Source organism: Pezoporus occidentalis, unplaced genomic scaffold (genome assembly GCF_034315485.1).
Source record: "Pezoporus occidentalis ecotype Australia unplaced genomic scaffold, CSIRO_AGI_Poc_V1 ctg70, whole genome shotgun sequence".
Lineage (NCBI taxonomy): Eukaryota > Metazoa > Chordata > Aves > Psittaciformes > Psittacidae > Pezoporus > Pezoporus occidentalis.
Window position 1 is genome coordinate 4,363,056 of NW_026916053.1, and position 27,939 is coordinate 4,390,994.

A 27,939-nucleotide genomic window follows, 5' to 3' on the forward strand; every position below is an offset into this window, starting at 1 on the left:
CTGCGAGGGAACAGAAATCAGTGAAAGCCACCAAAATCCAGTGCTCCTGGTCCCTGCTGCTCCCAGGATGGCTGCACTTGCAAGCAATGAAGGAGCCTTCCAGCATCTGAAGGGGGCCTATAGGGATGCTGGGGGGACACTCTTCATTAGGGGCTGTAGTGACAGGACAAGGGGTAACGGGTTAAAACTTAAACAGGGGAAGTTTAGATTGGATATAAGGAAGAAATTCTTTCCTGTGAGGGTGATGAGGCACTGGAATGGGTTGCCCAGGGAGGTTGTGAATGCTCCATCCCTGGCAGTGTTCAAGACCAGGTTGGACAGAGCCTTGGGTGCCATGGTTTAGTGTGAGGTGTCCCTGCCCATGGCAGGGGGGTTGGAACTGGATGATCTTAAGGTCCTTTCCAACCTAAACTATTCTATGATTCTATGTTCATACGCAGACTACCCTGAAAGTGAACTAAACAGAAGATAACAGGTAATAACATGGCAAAGTGAACTGAACATGGAATAACAAGTAATAACAAGAAACTGGGGTGGCGTCTTGCTTTCCAGTTCACAGAGCATCCTGCTTGCAATCAGCCTGCAACGCTGTACATGCAGCAGGATGATTTCCAGCACTCCTGCTTGGGGCAGGTCCCTCAGTGCAGCTCTTCTGGCCAGCAACCAAGTCTTAAAGCCATAAAAGTCCCAAATCATTAAAAAAAAAAGCAGTAATTGTGATTTGTGTTCAAGCAGGAGCTGACTTCCTTGGAAAACCGGGTGTCAGTTGTGGATTCAGGATTGCATTACTGCTGGCTGCCTGCTTTTCCATGGCATAAAGGGACGCGTGCTCCCCCATCGCCGGTGCAAAGGAGATTGATGGGGCTACTTGGAGCACATGGTCCAAGCGAGATGCTTGCACTGATAATCCACTGGGGTCCTTCCAGCCCCAAAGTGAAACCAGACAGTGCTTTAAGGCCTTGTCATTCCACACAGAGAGTTATTTCCAGCCATTCAGTCACAAGGTGAAGGAGCATCCATCTGCCTTTAAGCTCTGTCCTGTGCTGCTGCTCAGGGAGGGTTTGGGTGTCTGTGATGGTTTAACTCGGAGTGTTGGGCTTGAGCTAAGTCAAAGCCATGAGACTGTATAAAGAAGAGATCCAGAGCAGCCCTGCGGGGAAGGACTTGGGGATGTTGGGCGATGAGAAAATGAACATGAGCCGGCTTCAGTGTGCGCTTGTAGCCCCAAAACCAACCGTATCCTGGGCTGCATCAAAAGGAGCGTGACCAGCAGGGCAAAGGAGGTGATCCTGCCCCTCTGCTCTGCTCTGGTGAGACCTCACCTGGAGCATTGTGTGCAGTTCTGGTGTCCTCAACATAAAAAGGACATGGAACTGTTGGAACAAGTCCAGAGGAGGCCATGAGGATGCTCAGGGGCTGGAGCACCTCCTGTATGGAGCCAGGCTGAGGAAGTTGGGGCTGTTCAGCCTGGAGAAGAGAAGCTGCGTGGAGACCTCAGAGCAGCTTCCAGTATCTGAAGGGGGCCTATAGGGATGCTGGGGAGGGACTCTTCATTAGGGACTGGAGTGACAGGACAAGGGGTAACGGGTTCAAACTGAAACAGGGGAAGTTTAGATTGGATCTAAGGAGGAAATTCTTTCCTGTGAGGGTGGTGAGGCACTGGAATGGGTTGCCCAGGGAGGTTGTGAATGCTCCATCCCTGGCAGTGTTCAAGGCCAGGTTGGACAAAGCCTTGGGTGCCATGGTTTAGTGTGAGGTGTCCCTGCCCATGGCAGGGGGCTGGAACTGGATGATCTTAAGGTCCTTTCCAACCCTAACTATTCTATGATTCTATAGCATAGTGCAGGCACCTTGGGACAGGTAAGCTGGAACGCAGCAACCTGAATATAAGCACTGGCAGCAGCCCCAGAATTCTCTGATGCAAACAGAGTGTGAATTTTAGCTCTGGATCTGAATTCCTTGGAAGGAAAGTGTTCTCCTTGATCTCTTCTATTTCCTTCTCACCTCCTCTTAGCTCCCAAGCAAACTGTAGCAAATCTCAGCACCTTCTCCAATGGAGTAGGAATCACAGCAGAGGTAATCTGAGACGTTTACACAACAACCCCCTCTGTACAGGGTGCCAACTGCTCCCATGTTTTGTTTTTAGAAGACATAAGTGTTTCCTTTCGCTGGTATTGTTTAGTCTGTACTTGCGATGCTTTTAAATATTCAATTCTAAACCTAAACTGTAGCAAATACCAAATGTTTGCTTATTATGCAAAATGCTTGGAATCTGTAATTGATTTTTTTCCATCTAATTTGATACTTTCAAAGGTCCTTGTGCTTCCCATTGAACGGTGACTGTGGGGTTCTTGCCGCTTGCTCTGTTGCAATAGGAAACTGATGCTGACCCAGAGATGCAGCTGGAAATCTGGCCTCTGTGATGAGAAATTCCTCTGCCACTTGTTCCCTTCCTGGCAACGAGGATGAAATCTGCCTGAAAAGGTTTTGGCATGGAGCTGGGCGCTCTCAAAAGCACTCCTAGGGGCTGGGGACCACATGCTGGGAGCGCTCAGGGCTGTATCCCACAGCCCCACCGAGCTCCAGTTCGTGAATCAGCCTCTGGCCTTGCAAACCTTACAGATGTGCTCAATTTCCTCCAACAAATGCAATTTGCCTTCGGTGCAAAGGCCGGGCTCTCCAGTGCCTGATGGGATGTGGATGTGGCTGGGGGCCGGGCTGACTTCATCCCTGGGAGCCTGACAGTGGGAGGGAGCCAGGACTTGTTGCTGCGCTCTAGGAACAATGCCTGCCGCTTCCTAAGTGTGCGTTTAGTGTTAGTTCTGAAAGCTCCTCACCGCTTCTCATAGCAGCAGCGCGCCGCTTTACAGCCACGCTTTACTCAGCCGCACATAGGGGCCAGCAGCGCTCTCTGCTGCGTGGTGAGAGGGAGGTGGGGGCATCCCTCTCCCCCTGCTCTCCCTCCCCTTCCTTACCCCTCCTCACGGCTGGGAAGTGAAATCTCTCATCACGCCGAGCAGCAGACGAGGCGCCAGCGCTGCTTCTCCTGGGGTTTCAGAATGTAGCTGGATCCGCCGCCCTTCCCGGCTCGCTCCAGGGAAAAGCCGCCCCATTGAGGTCTGTGGCTCATTCATTCCCCTCTGGGGCTCGGTTTGCAGGGATGCCCAGGAGGGATGTGCTGGTCTGGGGCATCGCCAGAGCAGGGGTTGGGAAGTTGGAGCTTGGGGCAGCGCAGGCGATGCTGCATGGCGTGGTAGGGCTCTTATGGTGAAGTAGCTTCAAGGCTCATCTTCGCTGCAGGTCGGGTCTAAATATTGCCAGGGCTGCTTTAGCAATGCTTTTGGGGTGATTTCTGCGGGAAATGCGCTTTGCTCCTTGGTTTGTTTGGGGTTTTTCTCTTCTATTTTGTGGTCAATGGTATAAAACCTGTGGGAAATCGCTGCCGGAGAGGATGGTACCTGGAAGGGTTCGTAGCTATGGCCATTGTCTGGGGTGGGTTTCCCACCTGGAGGTGTGGTGTGGGTCTGCATCACGCTGATGTTGCTGCCTGGGCTGTGGGGAGCTGAAAAGGCTCAGCCTGGAAGTGAAACTTGTGCCTAACCTAAGTTCTGTGCGGAGACGGGGGTGGCCTCTGGGGTGAGGAGATGTCCCCAGACTGTGGCTGTGGAGGGTGGGAATCATTCCCAGTGCCCCCAGATCCCCACTTGAGTTGTGCTGGTTTGAACAAGGGATTTTTTTTTTTTTTTTTTTGCATGGTTTTCTGTTTTCTTTAATTAAAATGACTACTTTTAAAGATCCCCTGTGCAAACAAGGGGATCTCTGACTGCTTTAACCTCCGAATCCCCCTTTAACACACAGCTGGGGCAAAGTGGGAAGTGATGTGTCCCATCCCGTGCTCCCCCCCCCCAGTTTTCCAGCTCATGGAATTACCACATGCTCCACATGTTGCTATCTCCAAATTCCTTTCCTAGGGGAGTAATGGGAGAGGGTCCTCAGTGTGCCCATTGGTACCACTGTGGTCACCTTGGTTCCATGTTCCACAGCCCAGCCTGGCTGGATGGTGGCACTGGTGAGGGTAGAGATAGATGGGAAAGGACCACAGAGACCCAGAGTGAGGGCTTGGGTCTCCCAAAGGTAACCTGTGGAGGGGAAGGTCTGCAGGGCCAGGATGAGAGAGCTCCTCCAGCTGTGTATCTTGCACCTTTTCATAGAGGTGCATCTGTAATTCCCACTTTTTGGGTAGGAAAAGGGAAGTTGGAGAAAAGGCAAAACAGCAAAGGGTTTGCCTTTGAGATGGGAAGAAGAGATAAGTCCCTGCTCCTTGCTTTAGTCACAGTAGAGGTCCACACCTTGGGCAATTACTGGATGCAATCCGGGTTCATACTGAACTCCTCCTCATAGACACATCAGGGTGGAAGCTCCTGGCTGAATCAGGTGTAGTGCAGGCTGGAGAAGCCCACGTGTTTATTTCACTGGACTTCAGATCCACGCAGCCCGGATTAACATGAAAAGCTCAGGCACAATCCAGTGCTTTTGCCAGAGCTTGGCACCCCGTTAACCTGCAGAGCCATGGGGAAGTTGCGGGGATATCAGGAGCGGTTTTTGGCGTTGCGGAATGGAATGAATGAACTTTGGAGTTCTCCAAAAACGCAGGCTTCTTGCTGTCATTTGGCACATGTCCCTCTGCAGCCAGGGCAGGCTTTGCTCTCAGTCCCATTCCTGAACCCACCTGTAACAGGTTTGCTGTTTATTATAAGCAATGACTTCATTTATTAACTGGGGAAGAACGGCAAGTGTTTCCCATGGCTAAGGGCTTCAGTTACACTGCAGTTGTTGTGTATAACCTGATCTTCTATCAAGAAGACTAGCACAGACTGAGCGGGGTGCTTACCACCTCCCTGTTACAACCTGTGCATTTTCCATTCATTCTTACAGCAATTCAGGACTGATTTAAACCCCAGGAGATCACGGCTGGGTCACTCACGTGCGTATTTAGTTTTCCTTGCAATAGCTAAAAAGCTGACGTGTTTGAAGGGGAATAGGCATTTGCCAGAAGCCTCTAAATACCTGTCCATCAAAGTGAATGGAAGTGAAATGTCGCTGCAGATGGTGATGGAGGGAGCTGGTGTATGGTCTCGTTCTGCCAAAAGCAATGAGGCTGAAACGTGCAGCACAAAAGTGACAGATGCCAATGATGCGTTGTGAAAGGCCAGCAGCATGCTTTAAACCTGGTGTGTTGAGATTGTGACAAGGGGGGGGGGGGGCACTGTTTCCAATGGGGTGGTTTTACCCTGACCCAAACTGAAATCTAGGCCAGCAAAGGGAACGGAAGGGCTGTGAGGTCCGTAGGCTGGGTATTCTTAGCTGCCAGCTTTATCGATGCTGCAGAGGTTACTTCAAAGTCAAACGGATCCTCTGCCATCATTAAGTCCATAACCACATCTGTTTCCAGTCTGTGCAGGTGAACAGGTTAAAACCAAAGCATCCCAACAGGTCCTGAATGTAACTGCTCAGGAAACCCACTGTGAAATCAGAAATAACCCCCTTGTTTCTAAACTGTTGACACATAAACTCTGCTCCGTCTGTGTTATCCCTCCTGCTGCGTGATTGCTTTATCACAGTGCCTGCAAGGTCATTAGATCTGTGGCACAGCACCAAAGAGTGCTCCTCTACATGCTTTCCCCCTTACAATCAGTGTGTGCCTTGCAGGGATGTGAGAAGGGTGCTGTGTGTTCTCATACCTGCATTGATTTTGGTAACGACAATCAGAATTGCTTCTTATGATTTAAACTAGAATTGGTCTGAAATCTATGTCTGTCTAGTGATTTGGCCAATGTTGCTTCTCTCTGTCATCAGAGCAGAACCCAGCACCTATTGTGTCCATCTCCAGGACCAAGCAGGCTGAGAGGAATCAAAAGACATCCAAAGACTGTTCTCTCTCAGGTTTATAATCACAGTTTAGTACTTAGTGGTCCAAGGCTGTATTGGAGAGAGCAGGAATATAAAATAATATATAGGGATTGCAGGGGATTCATGTGTGCTTCTCCATCCACCCTTCCAGTGCTGTCAGTGATGGGTAGAGCTGTAGATCTCAGCTTGTTGTCCTTTAAGTGAGGACTGCAAACGCAGTTTAGACCTAGTGAAGTGTAACTTCTGCTTGTCCCTCCTGACATTTGCCTTCTCGTAGGTCCTGGGCACCATGCTGATTCACACTTGTTTCTTTCTTGCCTGCCTGCCTGTGGTGAGCCGTGTCTGGGGTCATGCGGGACAAGGTAAGGAGCCTGTCTCTCCTCTCTCCGGGCAGTTCCCTACGGTTTGGCTGTCACCAGGGTTAGCCCAGCCCTTGCTCAAGCCCTTCCCGTTGGCACTGGCACCGCGCTTGAGGGACGCTCCCAATCACACACGGGATTTCAAGGGGATGCTGTGTGCTGGTGTCTGTTGGTGAAGCTCCAAACAGCTTGTTCCTCCACAGAGAGAGCAATGGGAGATCAGGGGGCCCATTTGAGGAGACTATCTTGATCCCTCCCCACCCTGTAAAGCCCATCCTCATCATTGACAGCAGTTCAGTTCGCCGCTCCCTCACACCAGGGGTGCATTTCAGCCTGTATAAGCAGTGAAGGGTGCTTATGTGATATGGAACTTGAGAAATAGGAATAAAAAGGGTGTTGCTGCTGTTGCTCACCACATCATGTCCTGCTCTCTGAAACTATTGCTTTGGATGTATATGATGATACATGGTGTCACATCTGGACAAGAAAGCACACGAGGCACATTCCTCCTGTAGCATATAGCACTCCAAAAGCACCGTGAATGGCCAGAAAATACCTATAGCTAAGATGCTGAAGGACCACTTTCATATTGTGTTTGAACCTTTCTGGAGAGGTGATGGCACTTCAGAGCTTGGATAGATGTGGCTCCATGCTGTGCATCTTCCACACCAGCTGCCACAGTTAAAACTGGCCTTAACTCCCTGTGGACCAAAGAGCAAGGTTACAGCATCAAATAGCACACATCCAACACAGGGCAGGGAAACAGTGGAGCTTTCATGGCACTGGGATTCATTTGCATCCAGCACATAATGGTGCTTTAGAGGATGCTGTCCTTTCTGAGCTGTCTGGGGACATTTTTGCCTTTTTAGCTTCTGGGCTCCTAGAGTGATGGCCAAGGAGCTGGACCACACTTGGCCAAAAGAAGACAGCTCCATGTTTAATCTGACCATGAATTCCCTTCATTGTTCCATGATCTTTTACCATTGCTCTTTGGCATGATTCTGGGATTTGTTTTTGCCCCTCACCCCTCTTCCCAATGTTTTCTTCCTTCCCCTTCAGATTTGCCTGGGATGAGATGTGAATCTGAGCTTTGTTCTCCCAAAATAGTTATCTGCTTGTAGGGCAGCCCGCAGGAAGTCTCTGCAAGGAAAGGTTAAGGCACAGATGTTGGGCTGAGACAAGCAAGCCCCCACTTCCAGCGCCCACTGCTTTCCTGTGACTTCATGGCGAAGATGTCAGGAGATGTACGGTCACGATGCAAGGCCAGATTAGGGACTTGAGGAGCAACACTTTGCCAGCATCAAGCTGGGCACCCTGGGTCACCCTAAGCTGTTTTCTTATCAGTAATGGTAAAGAGATTGGTAACAACTGCAGATGAGGGGGGCATTTGAGTGCGGGTGTTTATCATTGCAGGCAAAGGATGTGCTCGCTCATTGCAAATCAGGGCAGCCCGCTGGAAAGGTGCTGTGTCAGGAAGGCGTGGAGGCAAAGGTGCTGAGTTGCCATTCTCTACCCAGTCAAGTGGAGAAGTTTCATGTGGTGACAGTGGTACAAGAGCACAGCTGCATTTTACCAAGGAATCATTGCTTCAGAGCGTGACACATGAGTTCAGACATCAGCTGGGTTCGATAGCTGTCTGTGAAGTCTGAAGATGAGAAGGGAATGTGCTCTTTCTTCTTTTTGCCTCCTAGTCTGATAGCATTTTTTCCCATAGGATTTGTCATTTAGTTTACTGCTCCCTGCAGCAAACTGGTCCAAGCTGGTGCCTGTGAGTTATGGGCCTGCTAGGAACTGTTATTTACACTCTATCACGTTTTCTTTCTTACTTCTTCCTTTCTAACCCCCAGCAGGTCCTTGGGGCTGCCTCTGGACTGATCCTTATGCAGAATTATGTGATCTATCGTCCTGGGGAATTCCTGTATTCTCATCAGCCCAAACCTAGTGAAGAGCCTCCCTGAGCCCTTGTATCTATTCCTGCCCTCCCACTTGAGATGCTCACACTAAACACATCTGCTGAAGCAAACTATTCTGAATGAAGGTTCTCAGGAGAGTCTTTCAAGATGTGAGGGGTGCAGAGGAAGCCCTCACCTCTGCGCTAGGCTGCTTTCCCTCTTTGCAGTGGTCCCATTTCCATAGTGAGGTCCCATTTCCTCTTCACACAGGGTGGAGGCTGCCGATTTGCAGTTGTTCACTGTAGGTTCATGGCAGAGCTGCAGGGGAGCTGCAGGACCGACTTGCATGGGATGGTGAAGGGTTCCATAGAGGAGATGGCATCTGGGTGCATATCCAGAGGGAGGAACTGCATCCGTAATAACAGCACAGACACTTCTCCTCCTCCCCAGGGTCAGGCCGGCTGAAACTCACTGTCCTTTCAGAAGACAGGCTCCAGATGAAATGGAAAGAGACCGAAGGGAACATCAGTGGCTACAAGGTTCGGGTAAAGCCCATGGCAGGTATGTGTTAATGCATTGGACATCAGACCCAGTGGAGATTTGTGTATGAGAGGGGGTCTGAGCTCCACCTTTAACTGGTGGACAACAGGACTTAAGTAAGAGCATTATTTGGACCTTGAAGTTATAGAGATAAGGCAGTGGGAATTATCCACTGGTTGGTCTGGTTTCAAGCGTTGATCACCTACATCAAAACTTTCCACTGGGCTATGCAGGCAGTACAGACACAAAGCCTTTCTGGCCACCACGACAGCAGTCCAGAATGCCACAGGCACAGCCCCTCTGTCATTCATTCACAAGACAGAGATGAAATTCAGCTCTCTTCATCCCAAGGGAAAGGCTTAGTCAGAAAGTGTTGCTTTTGGGACTATGTGAGAAGAAGGATGTTGGAAGGCTCAGTGCCTGGTTCTACGAGAGCTCTCAGCCATCCCCGTACCTACAGGGAAAGGGAAGTCCTTGACCCATGTGTGTGGGGTTCACCCTAACTCCCTATCCTGGCCAAACTCCAGCTCTCCCTGACTTTGAACACTGAACCCGATGGTGATGGAAGGGCACGACGTGCCTTGGCAAGGAGCAGTGTGGTTGGAGGCAACCTCAGTCTTGGCTGGCATTCGGTTTCCAATCACTGCCGCCCTTCCAGCAGCTGGAGAAGGAGCTGCCAGGCAGGAGAGCGTGCGGCAGAGCTCCTGTGATCATCCACCCGCTTTTAGCTCAGTCCCCACCTGTTTCCAGGCTGGAGCAGGAGGTTTCTCATTCTTTCCCTGCTCTTCCCTGAGCCTCAGAGAGCAATGAGCATCCCGGGAATGCAGGGAATCCCCACTTGGAGCACATGCCTGAGGCTTTCCCTCTTATCCGGCTGGGGAGCTCCATCTCCAGCCCTAGGCATGAGCACAGGGATGACAGGTCAGAAACACATCCGTCTCTAGAGATATTCCCTAATCAGAGGGGTTTGAATCTCCCCATTGGTTTTGTGTAGCTGGCTTCTGCTTTGCAGAGCTGCCGCACTCCATTTGTTCATTGCTAACACAGAAATGCCCCCAGTTTTGCCTGGTCAAGGCGTCACAGACCCAGGACAGGTCCCAGCACTGGGGTTTGCAGGGACAGCACAGGGAGAGTGGCTGGGATAAGGAAGATGAATCCCAACTGCTGGTGATGACCTCTGGAGGCACCAAACCACTTTCTCACTGTCATATATAATCTCAGGCAAATCATAGAATCATAGAATAGTTCAGGTTGGAAAGGACCTTAAGATCATCCAGTTCCAACCCCCATGCCGTGGGCAGGGACACCTCACACTGAACCATCTCAGCCAAGGCTCTGTCCAACCTGGCCTTGAACACTGCCAGGGATGGAGCATTCACAACCTCCCTGGGCAACCCATTCCAGTGCCTCAGCACCCTCACAGGAAAGAATTTCCTCCTTAGATCCAATCTAAACTTCCCCTGTTTCAGTTTGAACCCGTTACCCCTTGTCCTGTCACTACAGTCCCTAATGAAGAGTCCCTCCCCAGCATCCCTATAGCCCCCCTTTAGATACTGGAAGCTGCTCTGAGGTCTCCATGCAGCTTCTCTTCTCCAGGCTGAACAGCCCCAACTTCCTCAGCCTGTCTTCATACAGGAGGTGCTCCAGCCCCTGATCATCCTCGTGGCCTCCTCTGGACTTGTTCCAGCAGTTCCATGTCCTTTTTATGTTGAGGACACCAGAACTGCACACAATGCTGCAGGTGAGGTCTCACAAGAGCAGGGTAGAGGGGCAGGATCACCTCCTTCGACCCACTGGTCATGCTCCTTTGGATGCATCACTTGGTTGGATGTTTTCATAAGCAATATATACTACCATGTGCCCAGTGTTAACCCTTTGAAGACCTGTTTTTTCACTCAGCAATGCTGTGAGAATCTAACAAACGCTGGGTGGGAGCTGTTTTTTCCACTTTGGCCATGTAGTATGAATTTAATAAAACCCCTCAATATTCCCAATTCTGGATTAGGAAAAAAACAGAGCTCCACAAAATTAAAACAAATGGGAGCAGACTGAGTTTCCTGGGTAGACATTCCCTGCATTTCAGCAGCGTTTTCACTACTGTCAGCTTAAATTTAAGCACTAACAAGCTCTGAACTGTGCCTCCATCCCACCCCAGGGGACTCGGAGCAAGAAGTCATGCTGAAAACCAAGACTCCCAAAGCCACAGTGGGGGGGCTGAGCCCTACCAAGGAGTACACACTGCAGGTCTACGTGCTCAATGGCTCCCAGGAAGCCCTGTTTGCCAAGAGGAAATTTGTGAGTAAGTAGAATGGGCTGCGAGTTACCATTCAGAGAGCTCCTGAGGCCCTCGGAGAGGTGTCATGTGCAGAGTAGACTGTGCAGCAATCAGAGCCTGTTAATGCTTTGGTTGGAAGGTTGGAAAGGGAGGGATGGTGAAGATGCAAGGGATGAGGAATGGGCTGTGAAGCAGACCAGTCTGTATTGATTCTCTCCCTGGTTTTGGTCTTCCTACAGTAGAGGAGCTCAAAAACGCCTCCCAGTCTAGAAATAACAGAAGGAACTCAGGAGCTGCCTCAGGAAAGAACCTCACCTCTTTGGGGAACCCAGCAGCTGAGCACAGTGGGGTGGCAGAGGCCACCCCACCAGCCCTGAACACAGCCTTGGCACAGCCAGGTGGGTGCACTGACAGTACACTTGCTTGAGGTGCCACGGTGTGTTTTTCCTTGTTTTACTTTATAAACATGAATTATTTTTAATCATCAAGGATAATGGCAAGGGCAAACTTTTGATGTGATCCACTACTAATATTATTATTAATTTTATGTGTATGTTATTACTCTGTGTATGTTAACTACTAATATTAGTATTAACTCACGTACAGCCCTCTAAGAGGCATCAACAAAGATGATCTCCTTTATCTAGCTATTTATTTGTATTAAGTCTGTAGGACTTTATCCTCTCTGAACCCCCTACACCTTTGTCAAATGGGGCTTAAACCAGCCGATGAGGGGAGCGGGTTGCATGGGGATAACGCACGAGGGACAGTGGGATGTTTCTCTTTGGAGCACAGCAAAGGACAGAGCTGAGAAGAAAAGGCAGAAGGGGATTCAGCCAAAGGGCTTGGGAGAAGCACCAAGAAACCAGCCCAGTGTGGAGGCCAGTGCGACAGGAGCAACACCAATCCCCACAAAGTCATCCCAGCGCACTCCTGCGAGCCCGGAGCGGGAATCGCTGGGGAGAGAAAAACCCACAAAGGATTCATTGAGGAGAGGTGAGAGGGGTTTCAAACGTGTCTTGCTCCCTCTTCCCTACTGTTATCCTTCGTGTTCACTGAATGCCAGCTTTCCACCCCTCTCTAGCACCAGGATTTTCAGTAGTACAGTGCTGCTGGTGGTGCTTTCAGTTACCAGGTCATGCCTTGGGGAGCTCTCAGGAGTCGCTGGAGAAGTCTGGAGCTCTGTAGAACATCACAGACTTTAAGGCAAACTGGAGCTAGGCCAAAAAGTCCTTCCAGATGATTTAACTTATTGGTCTGCCACCATTCTCTCCCTTCCTGTTGCCACCTCCCCCTGCTTCTGACAGATCCACGTAAGAGTCCATATACATCAACAGACCCCCTCCAGCCATTGACCTTTCCAAGCCTTCAGAAGGGAAGGGGAAAATCATTACCCAACCTGTTCCTCCTTCTGGACTTGTTCTTCAACTGATAACTGGATAACTGATCCATCATGATCCTTCACATTCATCAGTTGAAACTATAATAAGGCAGATGGCTCAGAGCACTGTTGAAGCAGTGGGAATGGGACTAGCCAGAGCATCCTTATTTGTCCTCTTAACACCAATAGGAACCCATGGCTGTGAAAAAAGCAGGAGAGTGACCTTTCTGGAGCCCACTGAATACATGGGATCATCCATTTCTCTTCCCCAAAGATGGAAATCCCCCATCTGAAAAATACTCAAGGAAGATGCATTTGACCAGTGACATGTCCTGTCTTATCCCTTGCTAAGCTGCAGGGCTGGGGTGGGGAGAAAAGCAGGGCTTGAGTATCTGTGATGCCAGCAGGTTTTTACAGAGAGATTGGATTTAATATAAAGCCACGGAATAATTATAGCCCACGGGGGGATGTTGTGATGGAATGGAATGAAGCAATCACCTGCAATTCCTGGAGACTTAGGCTACATAAAAGGGAAGCACTGGGCTGGGGCTGAGATGTAATGGAGCTGACAGCGAGCACAGAGTAGTGCTTGGGTTAGGCACACACTTCCTGACAGCTTTAACCCGTTCTTGGCAGGAATGCAGCTGCACATCCTTCCAGTTCTTGGTACTGAGGTGGGTTACCCTTTGCCATGTGGTTTTCCCAAGATGCTGGGATGCCTCAGGGTGGCAGCTGGTCCAATCCACCACCCAGACGGGGCCTTACACTGCAGATTTGCTTTTTGTCTTAAAACTGAAGCTGGTTTTCCTCCTTTACGATTGCTTCTCTCAACATCAAGCCTTCTCCCCTCCCAGGTTCCCAGTTTCAGTGTGACACATCTGCCATGACTGATATTGTCCTGCTTGTGGATGGATCCTGGAGCATCGGGCGCAACAATTTCAAGCTCATTAAGGAGTTTCTGAGCAATCTGATTTCCCCATTCACTATTGGCCAAGACAAGATAAGAGTAGGTAGGAGACTTTCCTGTTTCCTGACCTTGGGAAGTCCGTGTTTGAAGGGGTCTCTGTTCCTGTGGTTATGTGCTTCTCTGAGGAGCTTTTATTCCTGTAGGTTGGGGTCCTGCTTGTCGCTCCTGAGAGCATCATCTGGTAGCAAGCTCTGGCCTCTAGTGGCTGTTAGCAATAGCTGCACAGTGAACAGAGCTACATCTGGGCAGCACCAGGCTGGGTGTTGATGCTGAGCTACATTTGGGGTTTGCTGCCTACCTTTGCGGAGGTGCTCAGCCTTCACAGCTCTGCATAGACAGATGCAGTGGCAATGCTGTGCTGGAGATGCTTTGTGTTCAGCCAAGAACAGTGATGCTTCCAGTTCTGAGTTTCTTCCCACTCCTTGCAGCTGACTAGTTTGACCCCACCTAACATTAAGACCTTAGACCTTATAAAGTATTTCAGAGCATTACTACATAGGCAAGTACCACTGTACCCAGTCTGATGCATCACCCAACTGCCTGCATGACAAGGACCATGCAGAGAAGTGGAGATAGAAACCAGATCTGCTCATCCCCACTCCCTTTCTTTATTTGTGACATCTTCCCATGGCAATCCTGACACCACATCCCCCAGGTGGGTCTCCTCTTGCAGCCTACTTTGGCTTGTGTGAGCTGACGGCTCTTGCCTTTCGCAGGGCTGTCCCAGTACAGCAGTGATCCCCGCACAGAGTGGGATCTGAGCACTTACTCTACAAGGGACCAGGTTCTGGATGCTGTGAGGAGTTTGCGGTACAAAGGAGGCAACACCTTTACAGGTAACTCCATCTCGCAGGTCTTTGCTAAATGCTGCATGTGGCTACAGTGGGGAAAGCTGTTTCTGCGGGATGATGTTCTCCATGGGGACCAAGGCCACTGTGGGCTGAGAAAAGGGTAACCATCCATCTCTGCTCCTCTCCAGGTCTGGCACTGACCCACGTCCTGGAGCAGAATCTGAAACCAGATGCTGGTGCCCGGCTGGAGGCTGAGAAGTTGGTGATACTCTTGACTGATGGAAAATCCCAGGATGATGCTAACCTGGCTGCTCAGACCTTGAAAAACCTGGGCATAGAGATATTTGCCATTGGTAAGATCACAGCTGCCTATAAGCTATAGGACAAAGTCAATCTACTTTGTGATAGGACAAAGGGAATGGCTTGAACCTGCCAGAGGGGAGACTGAGATGAGCTCTTAGGCAGAAGCTCTTCCCTGGGAGGGTGCTGAGGCGCTGGCACAGGGTGCCCAGAGAAGCTGTGGCTGCCCCATCCCTGGCAGTGTCCAAGGCCAGGTTGGACACAGGGGCTTGGAGCAAGCTGCTCCAGTGGAAGGGGTCCCTGCCCGTGGCAGGGGTTGGAGCTGGAGGAGCTTTAAGGTCTCTTCCCACCCAAACCCATCTGTGGTTCTGTGATAGGATGATACCTTTGATCTTCTTTAAATTGAAGTTTATGTTTCCTCATCTTTGATAGAAGCATCCTCAGGCAGTAAAACTAAGACAGAGAGTAGGACTTTATTACACTGTAACTAAGCTGATAATGAACTCATTTGTTCAGCACAGGTAGTGTCTTCAAAGGGTATTTTGTTTGCTTAGAAAAAACAATAATTCACAGGAGAGATTCCACACCTCTCATCTAAAGACATTTGTGAGCCTCAGAGACCCGTGCCATGAGAGCAGCTAAATTTCAGCTATGGAATTAGGCAAGAGAACATTGTATTTGGGACAGCAGGAGACCTCCTTTGCAATTACTGCTTCTCACAACTTGCCATTTCTCTGAGTAGCATTGTCTGCTCTTCACTATCCAGTGGCAATAATTAGAAGTAAAATGGCCTTGAGCAGCTCTGTCCTTGATGAGTACAGGAGTCTGCTAGGGACAAATACATGAGCAATAGAGTTACATAGAAAACTCTCCTAAAATTACAATCCCCAAAGCTTTAAGTGCAAATTTATGTTGAAAACACACAAGCCAAGGGTTTATTGCATAGGGTTCTGTAGCAATGGGATGGAGGCAAGCAAAGCTGGTAAGATAATGGTCTTGGGCTTCTTAAACCAGGCGGGATGCTCATCTGGCAATGTTAGGGCAGCCTTGAGCCTAGCATTGGGAAGCAAAATAAGTTGTATGCTGTGGAGTTTGGTCTGCAGAGGGTTAATGAGGGTGAGGAGCAGAAGGATGAGGATGGAGATGCTCTGTGATGGTGAAGTCCTCCTAAACAGATTGTTTTTTGCTCACCCCTGACTCTCTCAAAACACAGTGTGATGTTCTGAGGAACAACAGGCTCTGGGGGGAGTGCTGGCATCTCATCAACACAAAGTTGTTCATTCAAACACTCCTTCCCCTATTTATGCCACATGCCTCTTAGGGTGACAAACACCTCTCTTCCTGCTAGCAAAGCTGGCAAACGATGAGGAGGCAAAAAACCAGAAGGGTTCACTGGTCTGTCTCCAGGCCACACAAGATCTGTGTGCACAGAACTGAGAGCCCTCCCCAGGCTGAACTGAGGCTGTGGCTGCAGGAAAGGCCAAGACTGTTCTCAGACACCCAGGTGGAATGATGGAGAGGCTCTGCTTGGAGAGCAGGATGACAATGGACCCATCCTGCCCCTGAACAAGCCACACAGATGCAGGGCTGCTCATCTCAGAGCAGTGTTCTCATGCTCTGCTCTGGTTGCAGGGGTGAAGAACGCGGACGAGGCAGAGCTGAGACAAGTGGCGTCGGAGCCGCTGGAGCTCACCGTGTACAACGTGCTGGACTTCCCGCTGCTGAGCTCGCTGGTTGGCAAACTCACCCGGGTCCTGTGCACCAGGATCAGAGAGAAGAGCAACAGGGAAAACGCAGGTGAAGTGAAACCTCCTCAGTGAGGGCTGAGCTTCCTTCTGCTCTCCATCCACCTCCCTCGCCATCAGGGTTGACCCTTTCCCTCCGTGGGCTGCACCATCCGACTTTTCTCCTCCAGTGCTGATCTCCTTGCTCAGCCCTCTTGCTGCCTGACAGTGGTCCTTGCCACATCAATGTGTTGGAGTTTCTTCTGTGATCCTTGTCTGCTATAAGACCCTATGGGTGCAGTTCTTGCACTCTCAATCCACTGCTGACTCCCCCCTGTCTCTAACACATCACATAGAGATGTTACTTGGTAGATGTTTCCATTCTGATGCTCTTGGCTTAGTTGCCTGCTTTTGGCCTGTGGGCCAATACAAGCAACAGCCATTCCTAACAGGAGTCTGGATAACTCTTGGTGGATATAATCACCTAATAACTACCACTCTGGGAATGAGGAGACTTCTTTTCCCTCTTCTGTTATCATATGGTGTGAGAAATATGTTGTAACCATCTCCTTTTCTGAGTTTCTTCCAACAAAGAGGAGGCAGGAAAAGCAAAAGAGCTAATTTGAGAATATGTCAGGGAGTGTGTATGGAGGAAAAGTGGAGGTAGGGAGAGGAGATGCTAAAACATCTAGACACATTTATTTTCTCTACACTCTGAATGATGGATCTCCAAGGCATTTTCAAGTTAAACCCAGACAGCCCATTTCTTTCCTTTGCTGGAAAGCAGCCTGTATGATGAACAAGAGAGTGAAGAACCGCTCCAGATGTTAGCTTAGATCCTCAGGAGGAATGTTGTGTACATGTTTCCATTTCCCTCTGCTCTGAGGTTGGCCTTAGGAGAATAAGAACAGTCTAATTTTCAAGCATGCTTTTATTTTAATGCTCTGGAGATTCACCTAAACAAATTGATTCATCCTTATTAATTTGTGCTAGTTTGGTATAATCAGACATTTTTCAAAGCGCAGATTAGGCTAAAGCAAAAATGGGCTGCTCAAAAAAATGAAACCAAACTAACTTGTGCTTGTTGATTTTGACCATTTTCATGTTTTGTCAACGCTGGGTCATCTTTTGGATGCAGGCAAACGTGCAGACTTGTGTTGAAAAAGTATTCCCAGCACCCAGCAAATGCACAGCCTGTTCTCTATGGAGCAGTTGTGTTCTCTGGATGCCCAGTTGTAAAATATGTGTTTGGAACAGTTCCTATGCTCTGTAGAGAAGGAGACACTAACACGGGTTGGAAACCCTCAGTCATATTTATGAGCTGGAAAGTACATTTGGCATGGGAAGTCTGGGCATAAGAAAGTAACTGTGGTTTTAACTCCTAGGCAGCGCTGTGAAAGAGAGCCCTGTGAATTCAGGCCCCCAGCTGAGCCCAACTGACCTTAAAATATCAGCTGTGACCTCCAAGAGCATGCACCTGACGTGGAGTCCTCCTCCGAGACCACCAAAGAACTACCGGGTTGTGTATTATCCCTCTAAGGGTGGCATGTCCCAAGAGGTGAGAGACCTTGCTTTGGACACCTAGGACTGCAGTATCATCCAGGTGGTGGCTGGGAATTTAGGCTTGAGTAGACAAAAAGATGAGGCTGGAGGTGTGGTTCTGGTGGGACAGCTCATAGGATGACCAGACACAAGAGGAAACGGGGTAAATATCTTGCTAGAAATAATGCAAGCCATGACAATGATGGTTTTAATCTCATGAAGTGTTATCCCCTCCTTAAAACATCTGTTTTGGGCCAGAGGACTCAGGTGCACAGAGCTGTCCAAGGATGCTCACCTGTGATAGATAATGACATAGAAAAGCAAATCCAGATTGTTGATGGATTTCCATTCAGAGAGCACTGTTAGAGTCTTGTGAATGGTGTTTGCACGGATCCCAGCCTTAGGGGACAGCAATGCTTATTGCCTCTTAGCTGTCTATCCTGGGGAGATGCTAGCTTACACAAAATACAGAAGGCAACAAGACTACTTGTTTCTGGGTACAGATCTGCTGCAGAGAAGCCATACTTGCTAGGAAAGGCCATTGCTTTGCTGAAGAGTGGCTAGAACATCCCTTTCGTGACAGCCTTTCTTTCTGCTTTCAGGTGATTTTAGATGGAGCAGCCTCCTCTTTGCAGCTTTCCAATCTGACCTCACACACGGAGTATGTGGTGTCAGTGATTCCTGTTTATGATACACTTGTTGGGGATGGGCTGAGAGGCGTCACCTCCACATGTAGGTCGTGAGTAGAGAGAATTATGCTGCTGCGTGTATAAGTGAACACAGCTCTTTCCTTGCAGCCACCTCATACTGGAGCCTGACGTTGGATTCTTCCCCCTTGCTCAAGTTCAGTTTGTCTACAGCTATCTCCATCTGTAGAGATGTTCAGAACTTGACCAGACAAGTCCCTGAGCAACCTGCTCTTTGAGAAGCAAGTTGGACCAGAGGCCTTCAGAGGTCCTTGCAAAGGAGACCACTCATGTGGCAGTAACTCCCCATGCTAGAAATAACCTTGCAACCCCTTGCTGCCTTTTTATCCTTGGGTTAATCCGAGTGAATTAAACCTGTTCTCTGTCAAGTGGCTGCTCCACTGTGTTAGATGGGGGTTAGATGTCCACCGGCGGTAGCTGTTGCAAAGCCACGTCTCCTCCGAGGTTTGAGCTGTCACGGACCTCACATTGAAGGTATCTTTCTGCCTTGTTTCTCCATCAGTGCCTTTGTCTTCCCCTCGCTCCCTACGTGTCTCTGAGCTGAGCCACAACAGTATGAGGCTGAGCTGGAAGGCAGCCCAGGGAGCCACGCAGTACCTGGTGCTCTGCTCCGCAGCCCCTGATGGGGCAGAGGACTATACAACAGAGGTAGGGCTTATGAGAACAGTGACAATATCATGTTTTCTGTCTCTGGGCTGTTCAGTTCTAGCTCTAACCTCTGCGAATTGGTATCATGTGTCACTGTTATTGCCAGCAAAGTCTTTCATGGAAGGGTTGTATTTTATGGTGTGTCTCAAAGGGGTATACAACGTGAGCGTTTCACATGGGAAATAAAGGCATAGGAGACAACTGACTGTTTCATGGGGCCCTGGAAACCCAGGCACTGAACTCTCTTCTTTGCAGCCCCAAATGCAATTGCTTTATCCCTGAGGCTGTACATAAATGCCTTTACTGTGCTTATCTTTAGAAGCTAACTGAAAATTCATTAGGGCGGTTTTGGCTGACCTCTAAGAGCAGACCCATGGCACTGCATAAGGATAAAACAACACTCGATGAACAAAAAACCCTTAAAACCCCTTAAGAACCATTTGTCATGTGTGTATATCAATGAATTAGCTGGAATATGTGTAGGCTGAAGATATGAATCCAAAATAACGGGGGGGGGGAACGAACATATTGTCTCTTTGACTTGGATTCCCACCCCTGAATGCACATCAATAGGAGCAATCACAGGATGGCTCTCAAAACAGACCAATTAGTGATGGTTTGTTGTTATTAATTTATTAATACTTTTAATTAATTGTATTTATATTGGAACATTTCTGCAGTTGCTCACTGTGAGAGCTCAATGCTCCAAGGCTATGGGATGTCTGCAAACCCAGCATTAAGATGCTCCCAGGCTCTCATACAACCGTGCTCCGCTGTGTGCGGACTCCTAAGTGTCTCTGGGGAGCGTTTCTAAGCGAGCGGAGAGCAGCAGGAGAGCTGTGGCCGAGCTGTGTCAGCGGCAGGTGGCAGCAACCCGGCTGCAATGGCTCTGCTTGCAGCAGGCAGCTCTGCCTCTTCTCCATGTGTCTGAGCAAAGTGCGGTCGCATCCCTCGTGTGCCCCCTTATCCAACCCAGAACGGACAGCAGCGGTTTTGTGTGAGACTTGCATGTCTATGCAAGGTCAGGGTAGGAGAATCATAGAATCATAAAATCGGAATAGTTTGGGTTGGAAGGGACCTTCAAAGCTCATCTAGTCCAACTCCCTGCAATGAGCAGGGTCGCCTTCAACTCAGAAGATGTTGCTCAGAACCACATCCAGCCTGGCTTTGACTGGCTCCAGGGATGGTGCATCCACCAGCTCTCTGGACCGCCTGAATATAAGAACCAACCTCATTGTAAATTGTGTATTTTACCACTCTCATTGCAAAAAGTTTCTCCTTATGTCCAGCCTGAATCTTCCCTTCTTTTAGTTTAAAAGGTCATATATCCCTCAATGTGTCCCTTGAGAAAAGGCAGGGCTCTGACCACTGTAGATAAACTACTGAAGTGGTGAAGTCCTAGAGTAGAGAAGTCATAGAATCATAGAATAGTTCAGGTTGGAAAGGACCTTAAGATCATCCAGTTCCAACACCCCTGCCATGGGCAGGGACACCTCACACTAAACCATGGCACCCAAGGCTCTGTCCAACCTGGCCTTGAACACTGCCAGGGATGGAGCATTCACAACCTCCCTGGGCAACCCATTCCAGTGCCTCAGCACCCTCACAGGAAAGAATTTCCTCCTTAGATCCAATCTAAACTTCCCCTGTTTCAGTCTGAACCCGTTACCCCTTGTCCTGTCACTACAGTCCCTAATGAAGAGTCCCTCCCCACCATCCCTATAGCCCCCATATACTAAGTCCCTCAGTATAACCTTGTTGCTGTAATGTCTTGGTCTATTGAGGGTATTGGCAAGGTGTCCTAGAGCTGAAGGGTACTCAGACCATCTCTCTGTTAACAGGTGAAGGTGTCCCAGCCGGAGGTCCTGCTGGATGGGCTGTCTCCCAGCACGGAGTACTCCATCGCAGTGTATGCGATGCATGGGGAGGATGCGAGTGATCCAGCCAGCATCCAGGAAACCACCCGTAAGTGCTGCTGCTGCTTCCTGAGTTGTTAATAAACACTTAAGGCAGGAAAGATGTGTGAGTGCTTCCCATATCGTGCATGGGGCTTGTAAACACACTGCCTCTTCCCTGCCTCATATTGGTCCCTGAGGGGATCTCTAGTTACATGGTGAGCTGTAAGGAATGATTTTCCCCTGGTAAAAAAGGACTCCTGAAAAAGCTGTTCCCTGAGGTCTTTGCTGTCTGGGGAGGAAAAGGGAATTACGTGGCTGTGTTTTCACCTAAAGCCCCGGCAGCCTTTCATGACACCCCAGAGGCGTGTACAGTAACAACATAAATACAATTTACACCCTGCATGGTGAATTAGTCTCTTAATTCAAGGTGGGATCAGTGGTGAACAGAAGGAGGCAAGCGATAGCATTGCCACTGTGTGGGCTGTGAAACCTCAGAATGCTGTCACTAACTGTTGTCGCAGTGGCCTTGAGTCCTCCCAGGTACCTGAGCTTCTCGGAGCTGAGCCACGCATCCGTTCGGGTCAGCTGGGAGGCTGCATCTCCAGCTGTGAAAGCTCACCACGTCAGCTATGTTTCTAGCAGAGGGAGCAATGCTGCGGAGGTGAGTCCTCATGGGGTTGGTGGAAGGAAAACTGGGAGGTCCCATACTGCCTTGTTCTCCTTCAGCTGCATGGTTCAGAGAGACTGCATTTTCTGCTGGCAGTGGCTAAACTCTGAAATAGGCACACCATCCGTGTGCTAATCCCTCTGCAGCTCCTCTCCATATCATAGAATGGTTTGGGTTGGAAAGGACCTTCAAAGGTCATTTAGTCCAACAACCCCGCAATGAGCAGGAACATCTTCAACTACATCAGGATGCTCAGATCCTCACCCAACCCAGCCTCGAATGTTCCCAGGGATGGGACATTTATCACCTCTGTGGGCAACCTGTGCCAGTGCCTCATCACCCTCATTGTCAAAAATTCTTCCTTATATCTAGTTTGAATCTACTCTCTTTCAGTTTAAAACTGTTACCCCTTGTCCTATCACAGTAGGCCCTGAAAAGTCTGTGCCCATCTTTGTTATAAGCCTCCTTTAAGTATCAAAAGGCTGCAATAAGGTCTCCCCAGAACCTCCTCTTCTCCAGGCTGAACAAGCCCAACTCTCCCATCCCATTTCATACAATACTCACACAACTCCTCCACTGCAGGTCGAGGTTCCTGGCACTGCGACATCCACTGTCCTGAGTCCTTTGTCCTCCCTCACTCAATACTTCATCAGTGTCAGATCTACGTATGATGAAGGGGACTCCTTTCCCATTACTGGCAATGTTACCACCTGTAAGTAGGGAATGGAAGTGCTTTTGGTGTCAGTAAAGGGTGACAAAACTGGCTTGTGTGTGTCTGAACAGGAATGCTCTGAACACCAGTCCCAGCAGGTCATGGCCAAAACCCTTGCACAAAGCCCAAATGACTCTTGTTCTTTGCATGTGGAGTATATCCAACTGTGTTATGTTTAAAACAAGGTGGAAGGACTAAAGGAAGGAAGCAAAGAGTGATGTATCGCTAACCTCTGTGTCCTTGAGAGCCCTCCTCACCCTCTCCGCTTTACAACATCGGCGTGATAACGTGTCCTCTCCTCAAATGAGATAATCCCTCTTAATTAGGGGTTTAAAAATAATTTATCCCTCTCTGTCCTGATGGCTGCTGTCATATGGGTGTGTGGAAGTGAAAGACATGCTGCTCTCAGACATCTGCCCAGTTGATGTTTTGCTCCCCAACCATCTGCTCCCCACCTTGGCTCTGACAAGGCGCTGTCAGTGCCCGCGCTCCAGCTCCTTTTCCTTCTGCATCCCTCAGTAAAGGTCCCCCCACCGCGGGCGCTGAAGGTCACTGAGCTCTCTGGGAACAGCCTCCGACTGCAATGGGAAGCTGTCGCTGCCTCAGATGTGGTTGTCTATCAGATCAAGTGGAGCACGGCCAGTGGAGAGAAGCCTCAGGAGGTATGGACCCACACACAGCGCTGGGGAGCCTGGGTTGGCTTTGTGCCTGCTTGATGGCTCTGAACCCGCCTGAGTGACTTCAGGTGGTGTAAAGCTATGCAGGTTATTGCGCTCAAGCAGTTAAACAGCTCATCACCCAGCTGAAGGAGCCTATGGACTAAGACAGGCTCTGTCCCAGGTCTGGCACTGCTCAGTGGAGCAGTCACCTTGAGTGCTTGGAAGCAGGAGGGACAGGGGGACAGAGCCCTACAGGCTCTTGGAAGATTGCAGAAGTGTTCTGGAAAATCTCAAGGATGAAATTCAATAGGGACAAGCAGAAAGTGTTAAGCTTAGGCAGGAATAATTAACTGCACGTATCCAGGATGCAGAACAAATTGCTAAGAAGCAGTTTGGTAGAAAAAGATCTGGGGTTGCAGAGGATCGCCAGCCCACAATGTCAAGGAGCTGTGGAAAAGTCAAAGATGATACTCAAGTGTTTAAAGCTGGCCTCTAAGACAGGAGAAGCAACTTCTGCTTTCCTCAGTGCTGGTAAGCACCTTCTGGATACTGGTCCTCAAGAAGGATGAGGTCCAAGTGAGGATCACACAGAATGACCAGGGACAGAGCCGGTGCAGGGAGGGATGGGATGGACAAGGTGACTTCTTCCATCTCAAGCCCCTATTTTCAGTATGAGTGCAAGCAGAAGTTTAAATACACAAGTCTCATGCAACGTTTCACACCTGGGCTGGAATAGGGGTGTACTGGGGCTTCTGCCCTCAGCATACCTAAAAGATGGGAACTGAGCAAAGGGATTTCATGCTCTGGGCAGGTTGACTGCCTTGTGTCAGAGCACTGAAGCAGCTGCTGACTACAACTGGGCTGCAATGCATGGGTATCTTCTCTGCATTAACCAGGGCTGGAATTTTGCCTTTGCTTTGATGTGTGCATCCCCCAACAGTAGGCTTTGTCCCTGAAGCCCAGCGCTAACTCATTTGTGCCTATGGGTAATGTGTGAGCCAGACACTTGGATGGCATGGACTAGCCTGGGGATGGCTGGGAGCTCGACTGACTCATTTCTTCCCCCGCTGCAGCTCTCCATCGCTGGAAATGTGGCAACTGCTGTCCTGCCAGGCTTGCAGAAGAACACTGACTATAAAATATCCATCTGGGCCTATTACAAAGATGGTGCCCGAAGTGACACCGTTTCTGTGCAGCACAGGACCAGTAAGTAACAAGCACTTGGTATCCACAGCCTAAGGGTAATAACCAGGGCATAAGACACCTCAGAACCCATCGCAGACCACAGATCTGGTCATCTCCAGCTCTGAAAACCTAAAGCTGAACGTCTGAGAAGGGCTAGAGATATTTAGCCTTCTGTCTTAGTGTTCTGAATTGGTCCTGACAAAAGGCTGGGCAAACACAAGCAGGCTGGTGCCTGTCGCAGGCATCTGACACCCTTGCAATGTGTTTCATGTAGAATACATTTCTTTCCCCTCCTTCCTTCTGTGTAGTGCACTGGTGCAAATGAATTGGCTTTCTGCAGGGCGTTCAGCTGAACGTGTCACTGCGCTGCATAATGAATGTCTCCTGTTAGTCAAATATCGTCTCTTAAGGAGGGTGAGGATTTCTCCAGCTACGTCATTGCTGAGCTGTGCTCCATCTGAGGGCACTTACACAAATGAGAGAGAATCCTGCAGCAGGCTGTGTTGGAAGCATTATCTAAACCTTGCTTTGTACAGGCAGGATGCGAGGTTAAAAAGTGGCACTCCCAGAGGTCCTCTTAATTAATATTGCCTGTGTAATGGCTTTGTTGGCACTGAATGGAATGCATTTACTGTGAATGGAATGCAGTTTATTCAACAGCAGCAGTCCTCTCCCCCTCCATCTCTCAACCTCCTTTGCAGAATAAACCCATTTAGGGTGGTGCTGAGCGGATGAAGTGCAGAATAAATGGCAATCTGGAAATGAGAAGCTCAGGTTTTATTAATAATGAGGAACAATAGCATTTCTTTACAGAAGGCCACCTCAAGGAAGGACTTAGGAGCTGCATACTGATGTAAAAAACAGAAAAGAGGAAGCATCCTACAGGTGTATAATGACAAAGGGACAGTCAGAGCTGTTCAGAGGCTTTGGAAAATGAATGGCTGTTTCAAGCCATGAATTACAAATGACAGAATTGCTCCCTCAGTCCACTGCAAATGACACACGATGGTGCCCTTCCAGGCACATTCGAACAAGCCAGTCCTTGGCTGTGCTGGCACCCCAGTGGGACATGGAAAGCAATTTGACTTCTGCTTGTCAGCTGCTGTCCTTGTTCAGGAACAAGGATGCCTTGGGGATGTCAGACTTTGCCTTGCTGCGTGAAGAAAGCAAAGGGCTCACAGAAATCAGGTTTGAGGATTTCCAACCCTAACTATTCTAAGATGCTATGGGCACCCAATAGAATCAGTGCCACTCCCCAGGGCCAATTTTTGCATCTACAATCAATGCCTTTGATGGTGATTCTTTGGTTTTAATGTTTAAAGGAAGAAGTGCCCACAGGAAAGGAGTAGCACAGGAAAAGAGATGGCTGAGTTTCCAGGTGGGTGTGCTCATCTTGGGCACTTGTGGATGCCAGTGAATTGATTAGGCTTATGCAATGGATGTATGGGAAGATGTGGCACTAGGCAGGACTCTGGGAAGTTCTGGGATAGGGTTATACTTCAAACGTTACTGTTTTGGGCAAAACCTACCATCTTTAGTGTGAAGAACGAAACAGATGTTGGATGGGAACTGCTGGTGAAGCTGGGCTGAGCCACCCTGACTGACTTTGCACTGAAGTGGATTACAAACAGCTTATGTGCCCCATTCCTCTAGCTAAGCTATGTCAGCAGCAGCTTGAGGCTGATAAATGCCTTCAAGTTTATCCAGCTCCTCAATGAGCTCTTCCTAGCACAGCATATATTTCAAATAAAAGGGATTGAAATGGGGGAAAGAAGCTTCGACCCATGGCAGCAAGGGGAAAACATTCCCCATATAACCATTGCAGATGAGTGTTTGATGGAGTGGAATCCAGGGTTTTACCCTTGTTTGACAATGAGCCTGCAATGCTGGTTAGACCCGAGAGCAAGCCAGATTCCTCGTATGGAAGGTTCAAGAGGTAATAGAAGACACAGATGGTGTCCTCTGTGTCAGAGAGGCTTCTATCCTCCTGGGCAGCTTCAGGAGGTGACCTTTCCACAGCTGTCAAATCCATGCCATCAACTTCTGCCAGGCCTGGGGCTTTCCAGAATAAACCCATCTCAGAAGACTTCCCCTAACTTCCCCTTTAAACTTCACTTTGAGTCCTCCCTTACCTCGGCTGAAGGAAACAGCCAGTGCAGCAGACAGAGATGCAGGGCACTAATAACAGTGCTGTTGCAGTGATTTTACCTCCCACACTTGTCTTCCTCTCCACTTTACCTTGCGGTGATGCTCAGCAACAGCCCCAGCCTGATTCAGCTGCTAGCAGTCCTTAGCTTAAGGAAAAGTAAGCTCATTTTATACAGAAAAGGGAAGAAGATCGATGAAGATGCAAATGATCTCCGTTCAACCTGTGCTCTCAGGTCACCCTACACTTTGCTGGGTGGGCAGAAGAGCCTTACAGGTAAAACTGCAGTAAGAAATCTCACAGCCTGTGTGTGTGTCCTTGACTGTCTCTAGGGCTCATCCATCATTTTTAGTCTCTTCTGAGTAAAATGATTCTTTTTCCTTGTCTAAGACTTCCGTGTTAATTAAAATTGCTCTGGATGCCCTCCTCAAGGCTGTGGGATGAGCAAACTCTTGCGTGCTGGCTGCTCTGGGGCTTCTTTAGCATCATTGTAAAACAGAAAGGAAAATATGCGAAGTATTAGAAATTATGATGGATTAACTTTGTTGTGTGATCCAGGTTGAGCTGGCAATAAAGCTGTTTAGTGTGTCTCCAGATCCTTGATGAAATTTGGTTGCAGTTTGGGTCTTTATGAAAGGTATCCATTAGTTTTGTCTGTTAAAGGAAAAAAAGAAAGAAAAAAGCAAAGGTAAAAGAAAGGGAAAGAAAAGGGAAAGAAAAGGGAAAGAAAAGGATCTTTTTGTCATACTTCCAGGACTCTTAGGAGTTGAATGGCTGAATGCTTGAGTTGTACTGTGCTGTACTTGGGCAAAGCGCATCCCTCCAGAATTGGTTTCTCTCTTGCCTGGTCCCCAAGGTGACAGCTTGTGCTCTGAGCATGGGTTAACTGCCCAGCAGAGCACTGAAGTGTTCAGAAATAGGCTTGGAAGCAAGTGCTGCTGGCCCTATACATAGGCGTTGACACCCTCCTTTAATGCTGTTCATCTTTAATCCCCATTGCAGATTCCCGGAGCCCACCCACCAACCTCTTCATTGACTCCGAGACCCCCACCAGCCTCCAGGTGCACTGGACCCCCCCCGAGGGCCGCATACAGCACTACAAAATCACCTACCACCCTGTGTCTGATGCTGGTGCTCAGCAAACAGTGAGTCTCCATCTCCTTTGTACATGACAGGCACTGGACCAGAGGGACAAGGGGACGCTTTCACGCCAGGGGAGCTCTGCTCACTCCAGTAGGGTTTACCTTCAGGATGGTGGGTTTGCAGGACTACAGAACCAAATCTCTTCCCCTGAATTGCGGATGTGTTGCGTTGTGAAGAGATCCTCCAGGGTGCCTTGTGATTATTTGTGTCCATCAGAGCTGCTAATAACACAGCTTTCCTTCCTCCCTGAACTGGGATGGGGGATTCTTGGAAGCAGAGGAGTAGAGGATAAACCTACTGTCCCTCTGACTTAGGGAGGATAAAATTAACCTTTTAGAACACTGATTTTCTACTCAGGCTAATTACTATGTTATAAGGCACTTTTGCTGCATTTGTGTGGGGAATACTGGGGTCTTTATATAGGGAAATATTCTTTCTCTGGACATGGCTAGTCCAATGGCAATGCCTAGCCAGGCTTCCAGGACTCCCTACA

The 27,939-nt window shown here is 49.1% G+C and overlaps 1 protein-coding gene across 1 annotated transcript in view; it reads left to right on the plus strand.

The window, feature by feature from the left end:
• The first annotated feature begins 2,810 nt into the window (after positions 1-2,810).
• The window catches only part of COL20A1 (collagen type XX alpha 1 chain), a 47,072-nt gene continuing 21,943 nt past the window's right edge, over positions 2,811-27,939 (plus strand). The window contains exons 1-19 of the mRNA XM_062641994.1: positions 2,811-3,117; positions 6,188-6,272; positions 8,612-8,722; positions 10,857-11,000; positions 11,216-11,374; positions 11,772-11,972; positions 13,212-13,367; positions 14,041-14,160; positions 14,304-14,468; positions 16,048-16,212; positions 17,525-17,697; positions 18,284-18,413; positions 18,891-19,036; positions 20,878-21,001; positions 21,456-21,595; positions 22,184-22,313; positions 22,833-22,975; positions 24,046-24,178; positions 27,306-27,448. Of these exons, the coding sequence (XP_062497978.1) occupies positions 6,200-6,272; positions 8,612-8,722; positions 10,857-11,000; positions 11,216-11,374; positions 11,772-11,972; positions 13,212-13,367; positions 14,041-14,160; positions 14,304-14,468; positions 16,048-16,212; positions 17,525-17,697; positions 18,284-18,413; positions 18,891-19,036; positions 20,878-21,001; positions 21,456-21,595; positions 22,184-22,313; positions 22,833-22,975; positions 24,046-24,178; positions 27,306-27,448 (2,556 nt within the window). The 5' untranslated portion in view covers positions 2,811-3,117; positions 6,188-6,199. The remainder of the gene's footprint in view (positions 3,118-6,187; positions 6,273-8,611; positions 8,723-10,856; positions 11,001-11,215; positions 11,375-11,771; positions 11,973-13,211; positions 13,368-14,040; positions 14,161-14,303; positions 14,469-16,047; positions 16,213-17,524; positions 17,698-18,283; positions 18,414-18,890; positions 19,037-20,877; positions 21,002-21,455; positions 21,596-22,183; positions 22,314-22,832; positions 22,976-24,045; positions 24,179-27,305; positions 27,449-27,939) is intronic.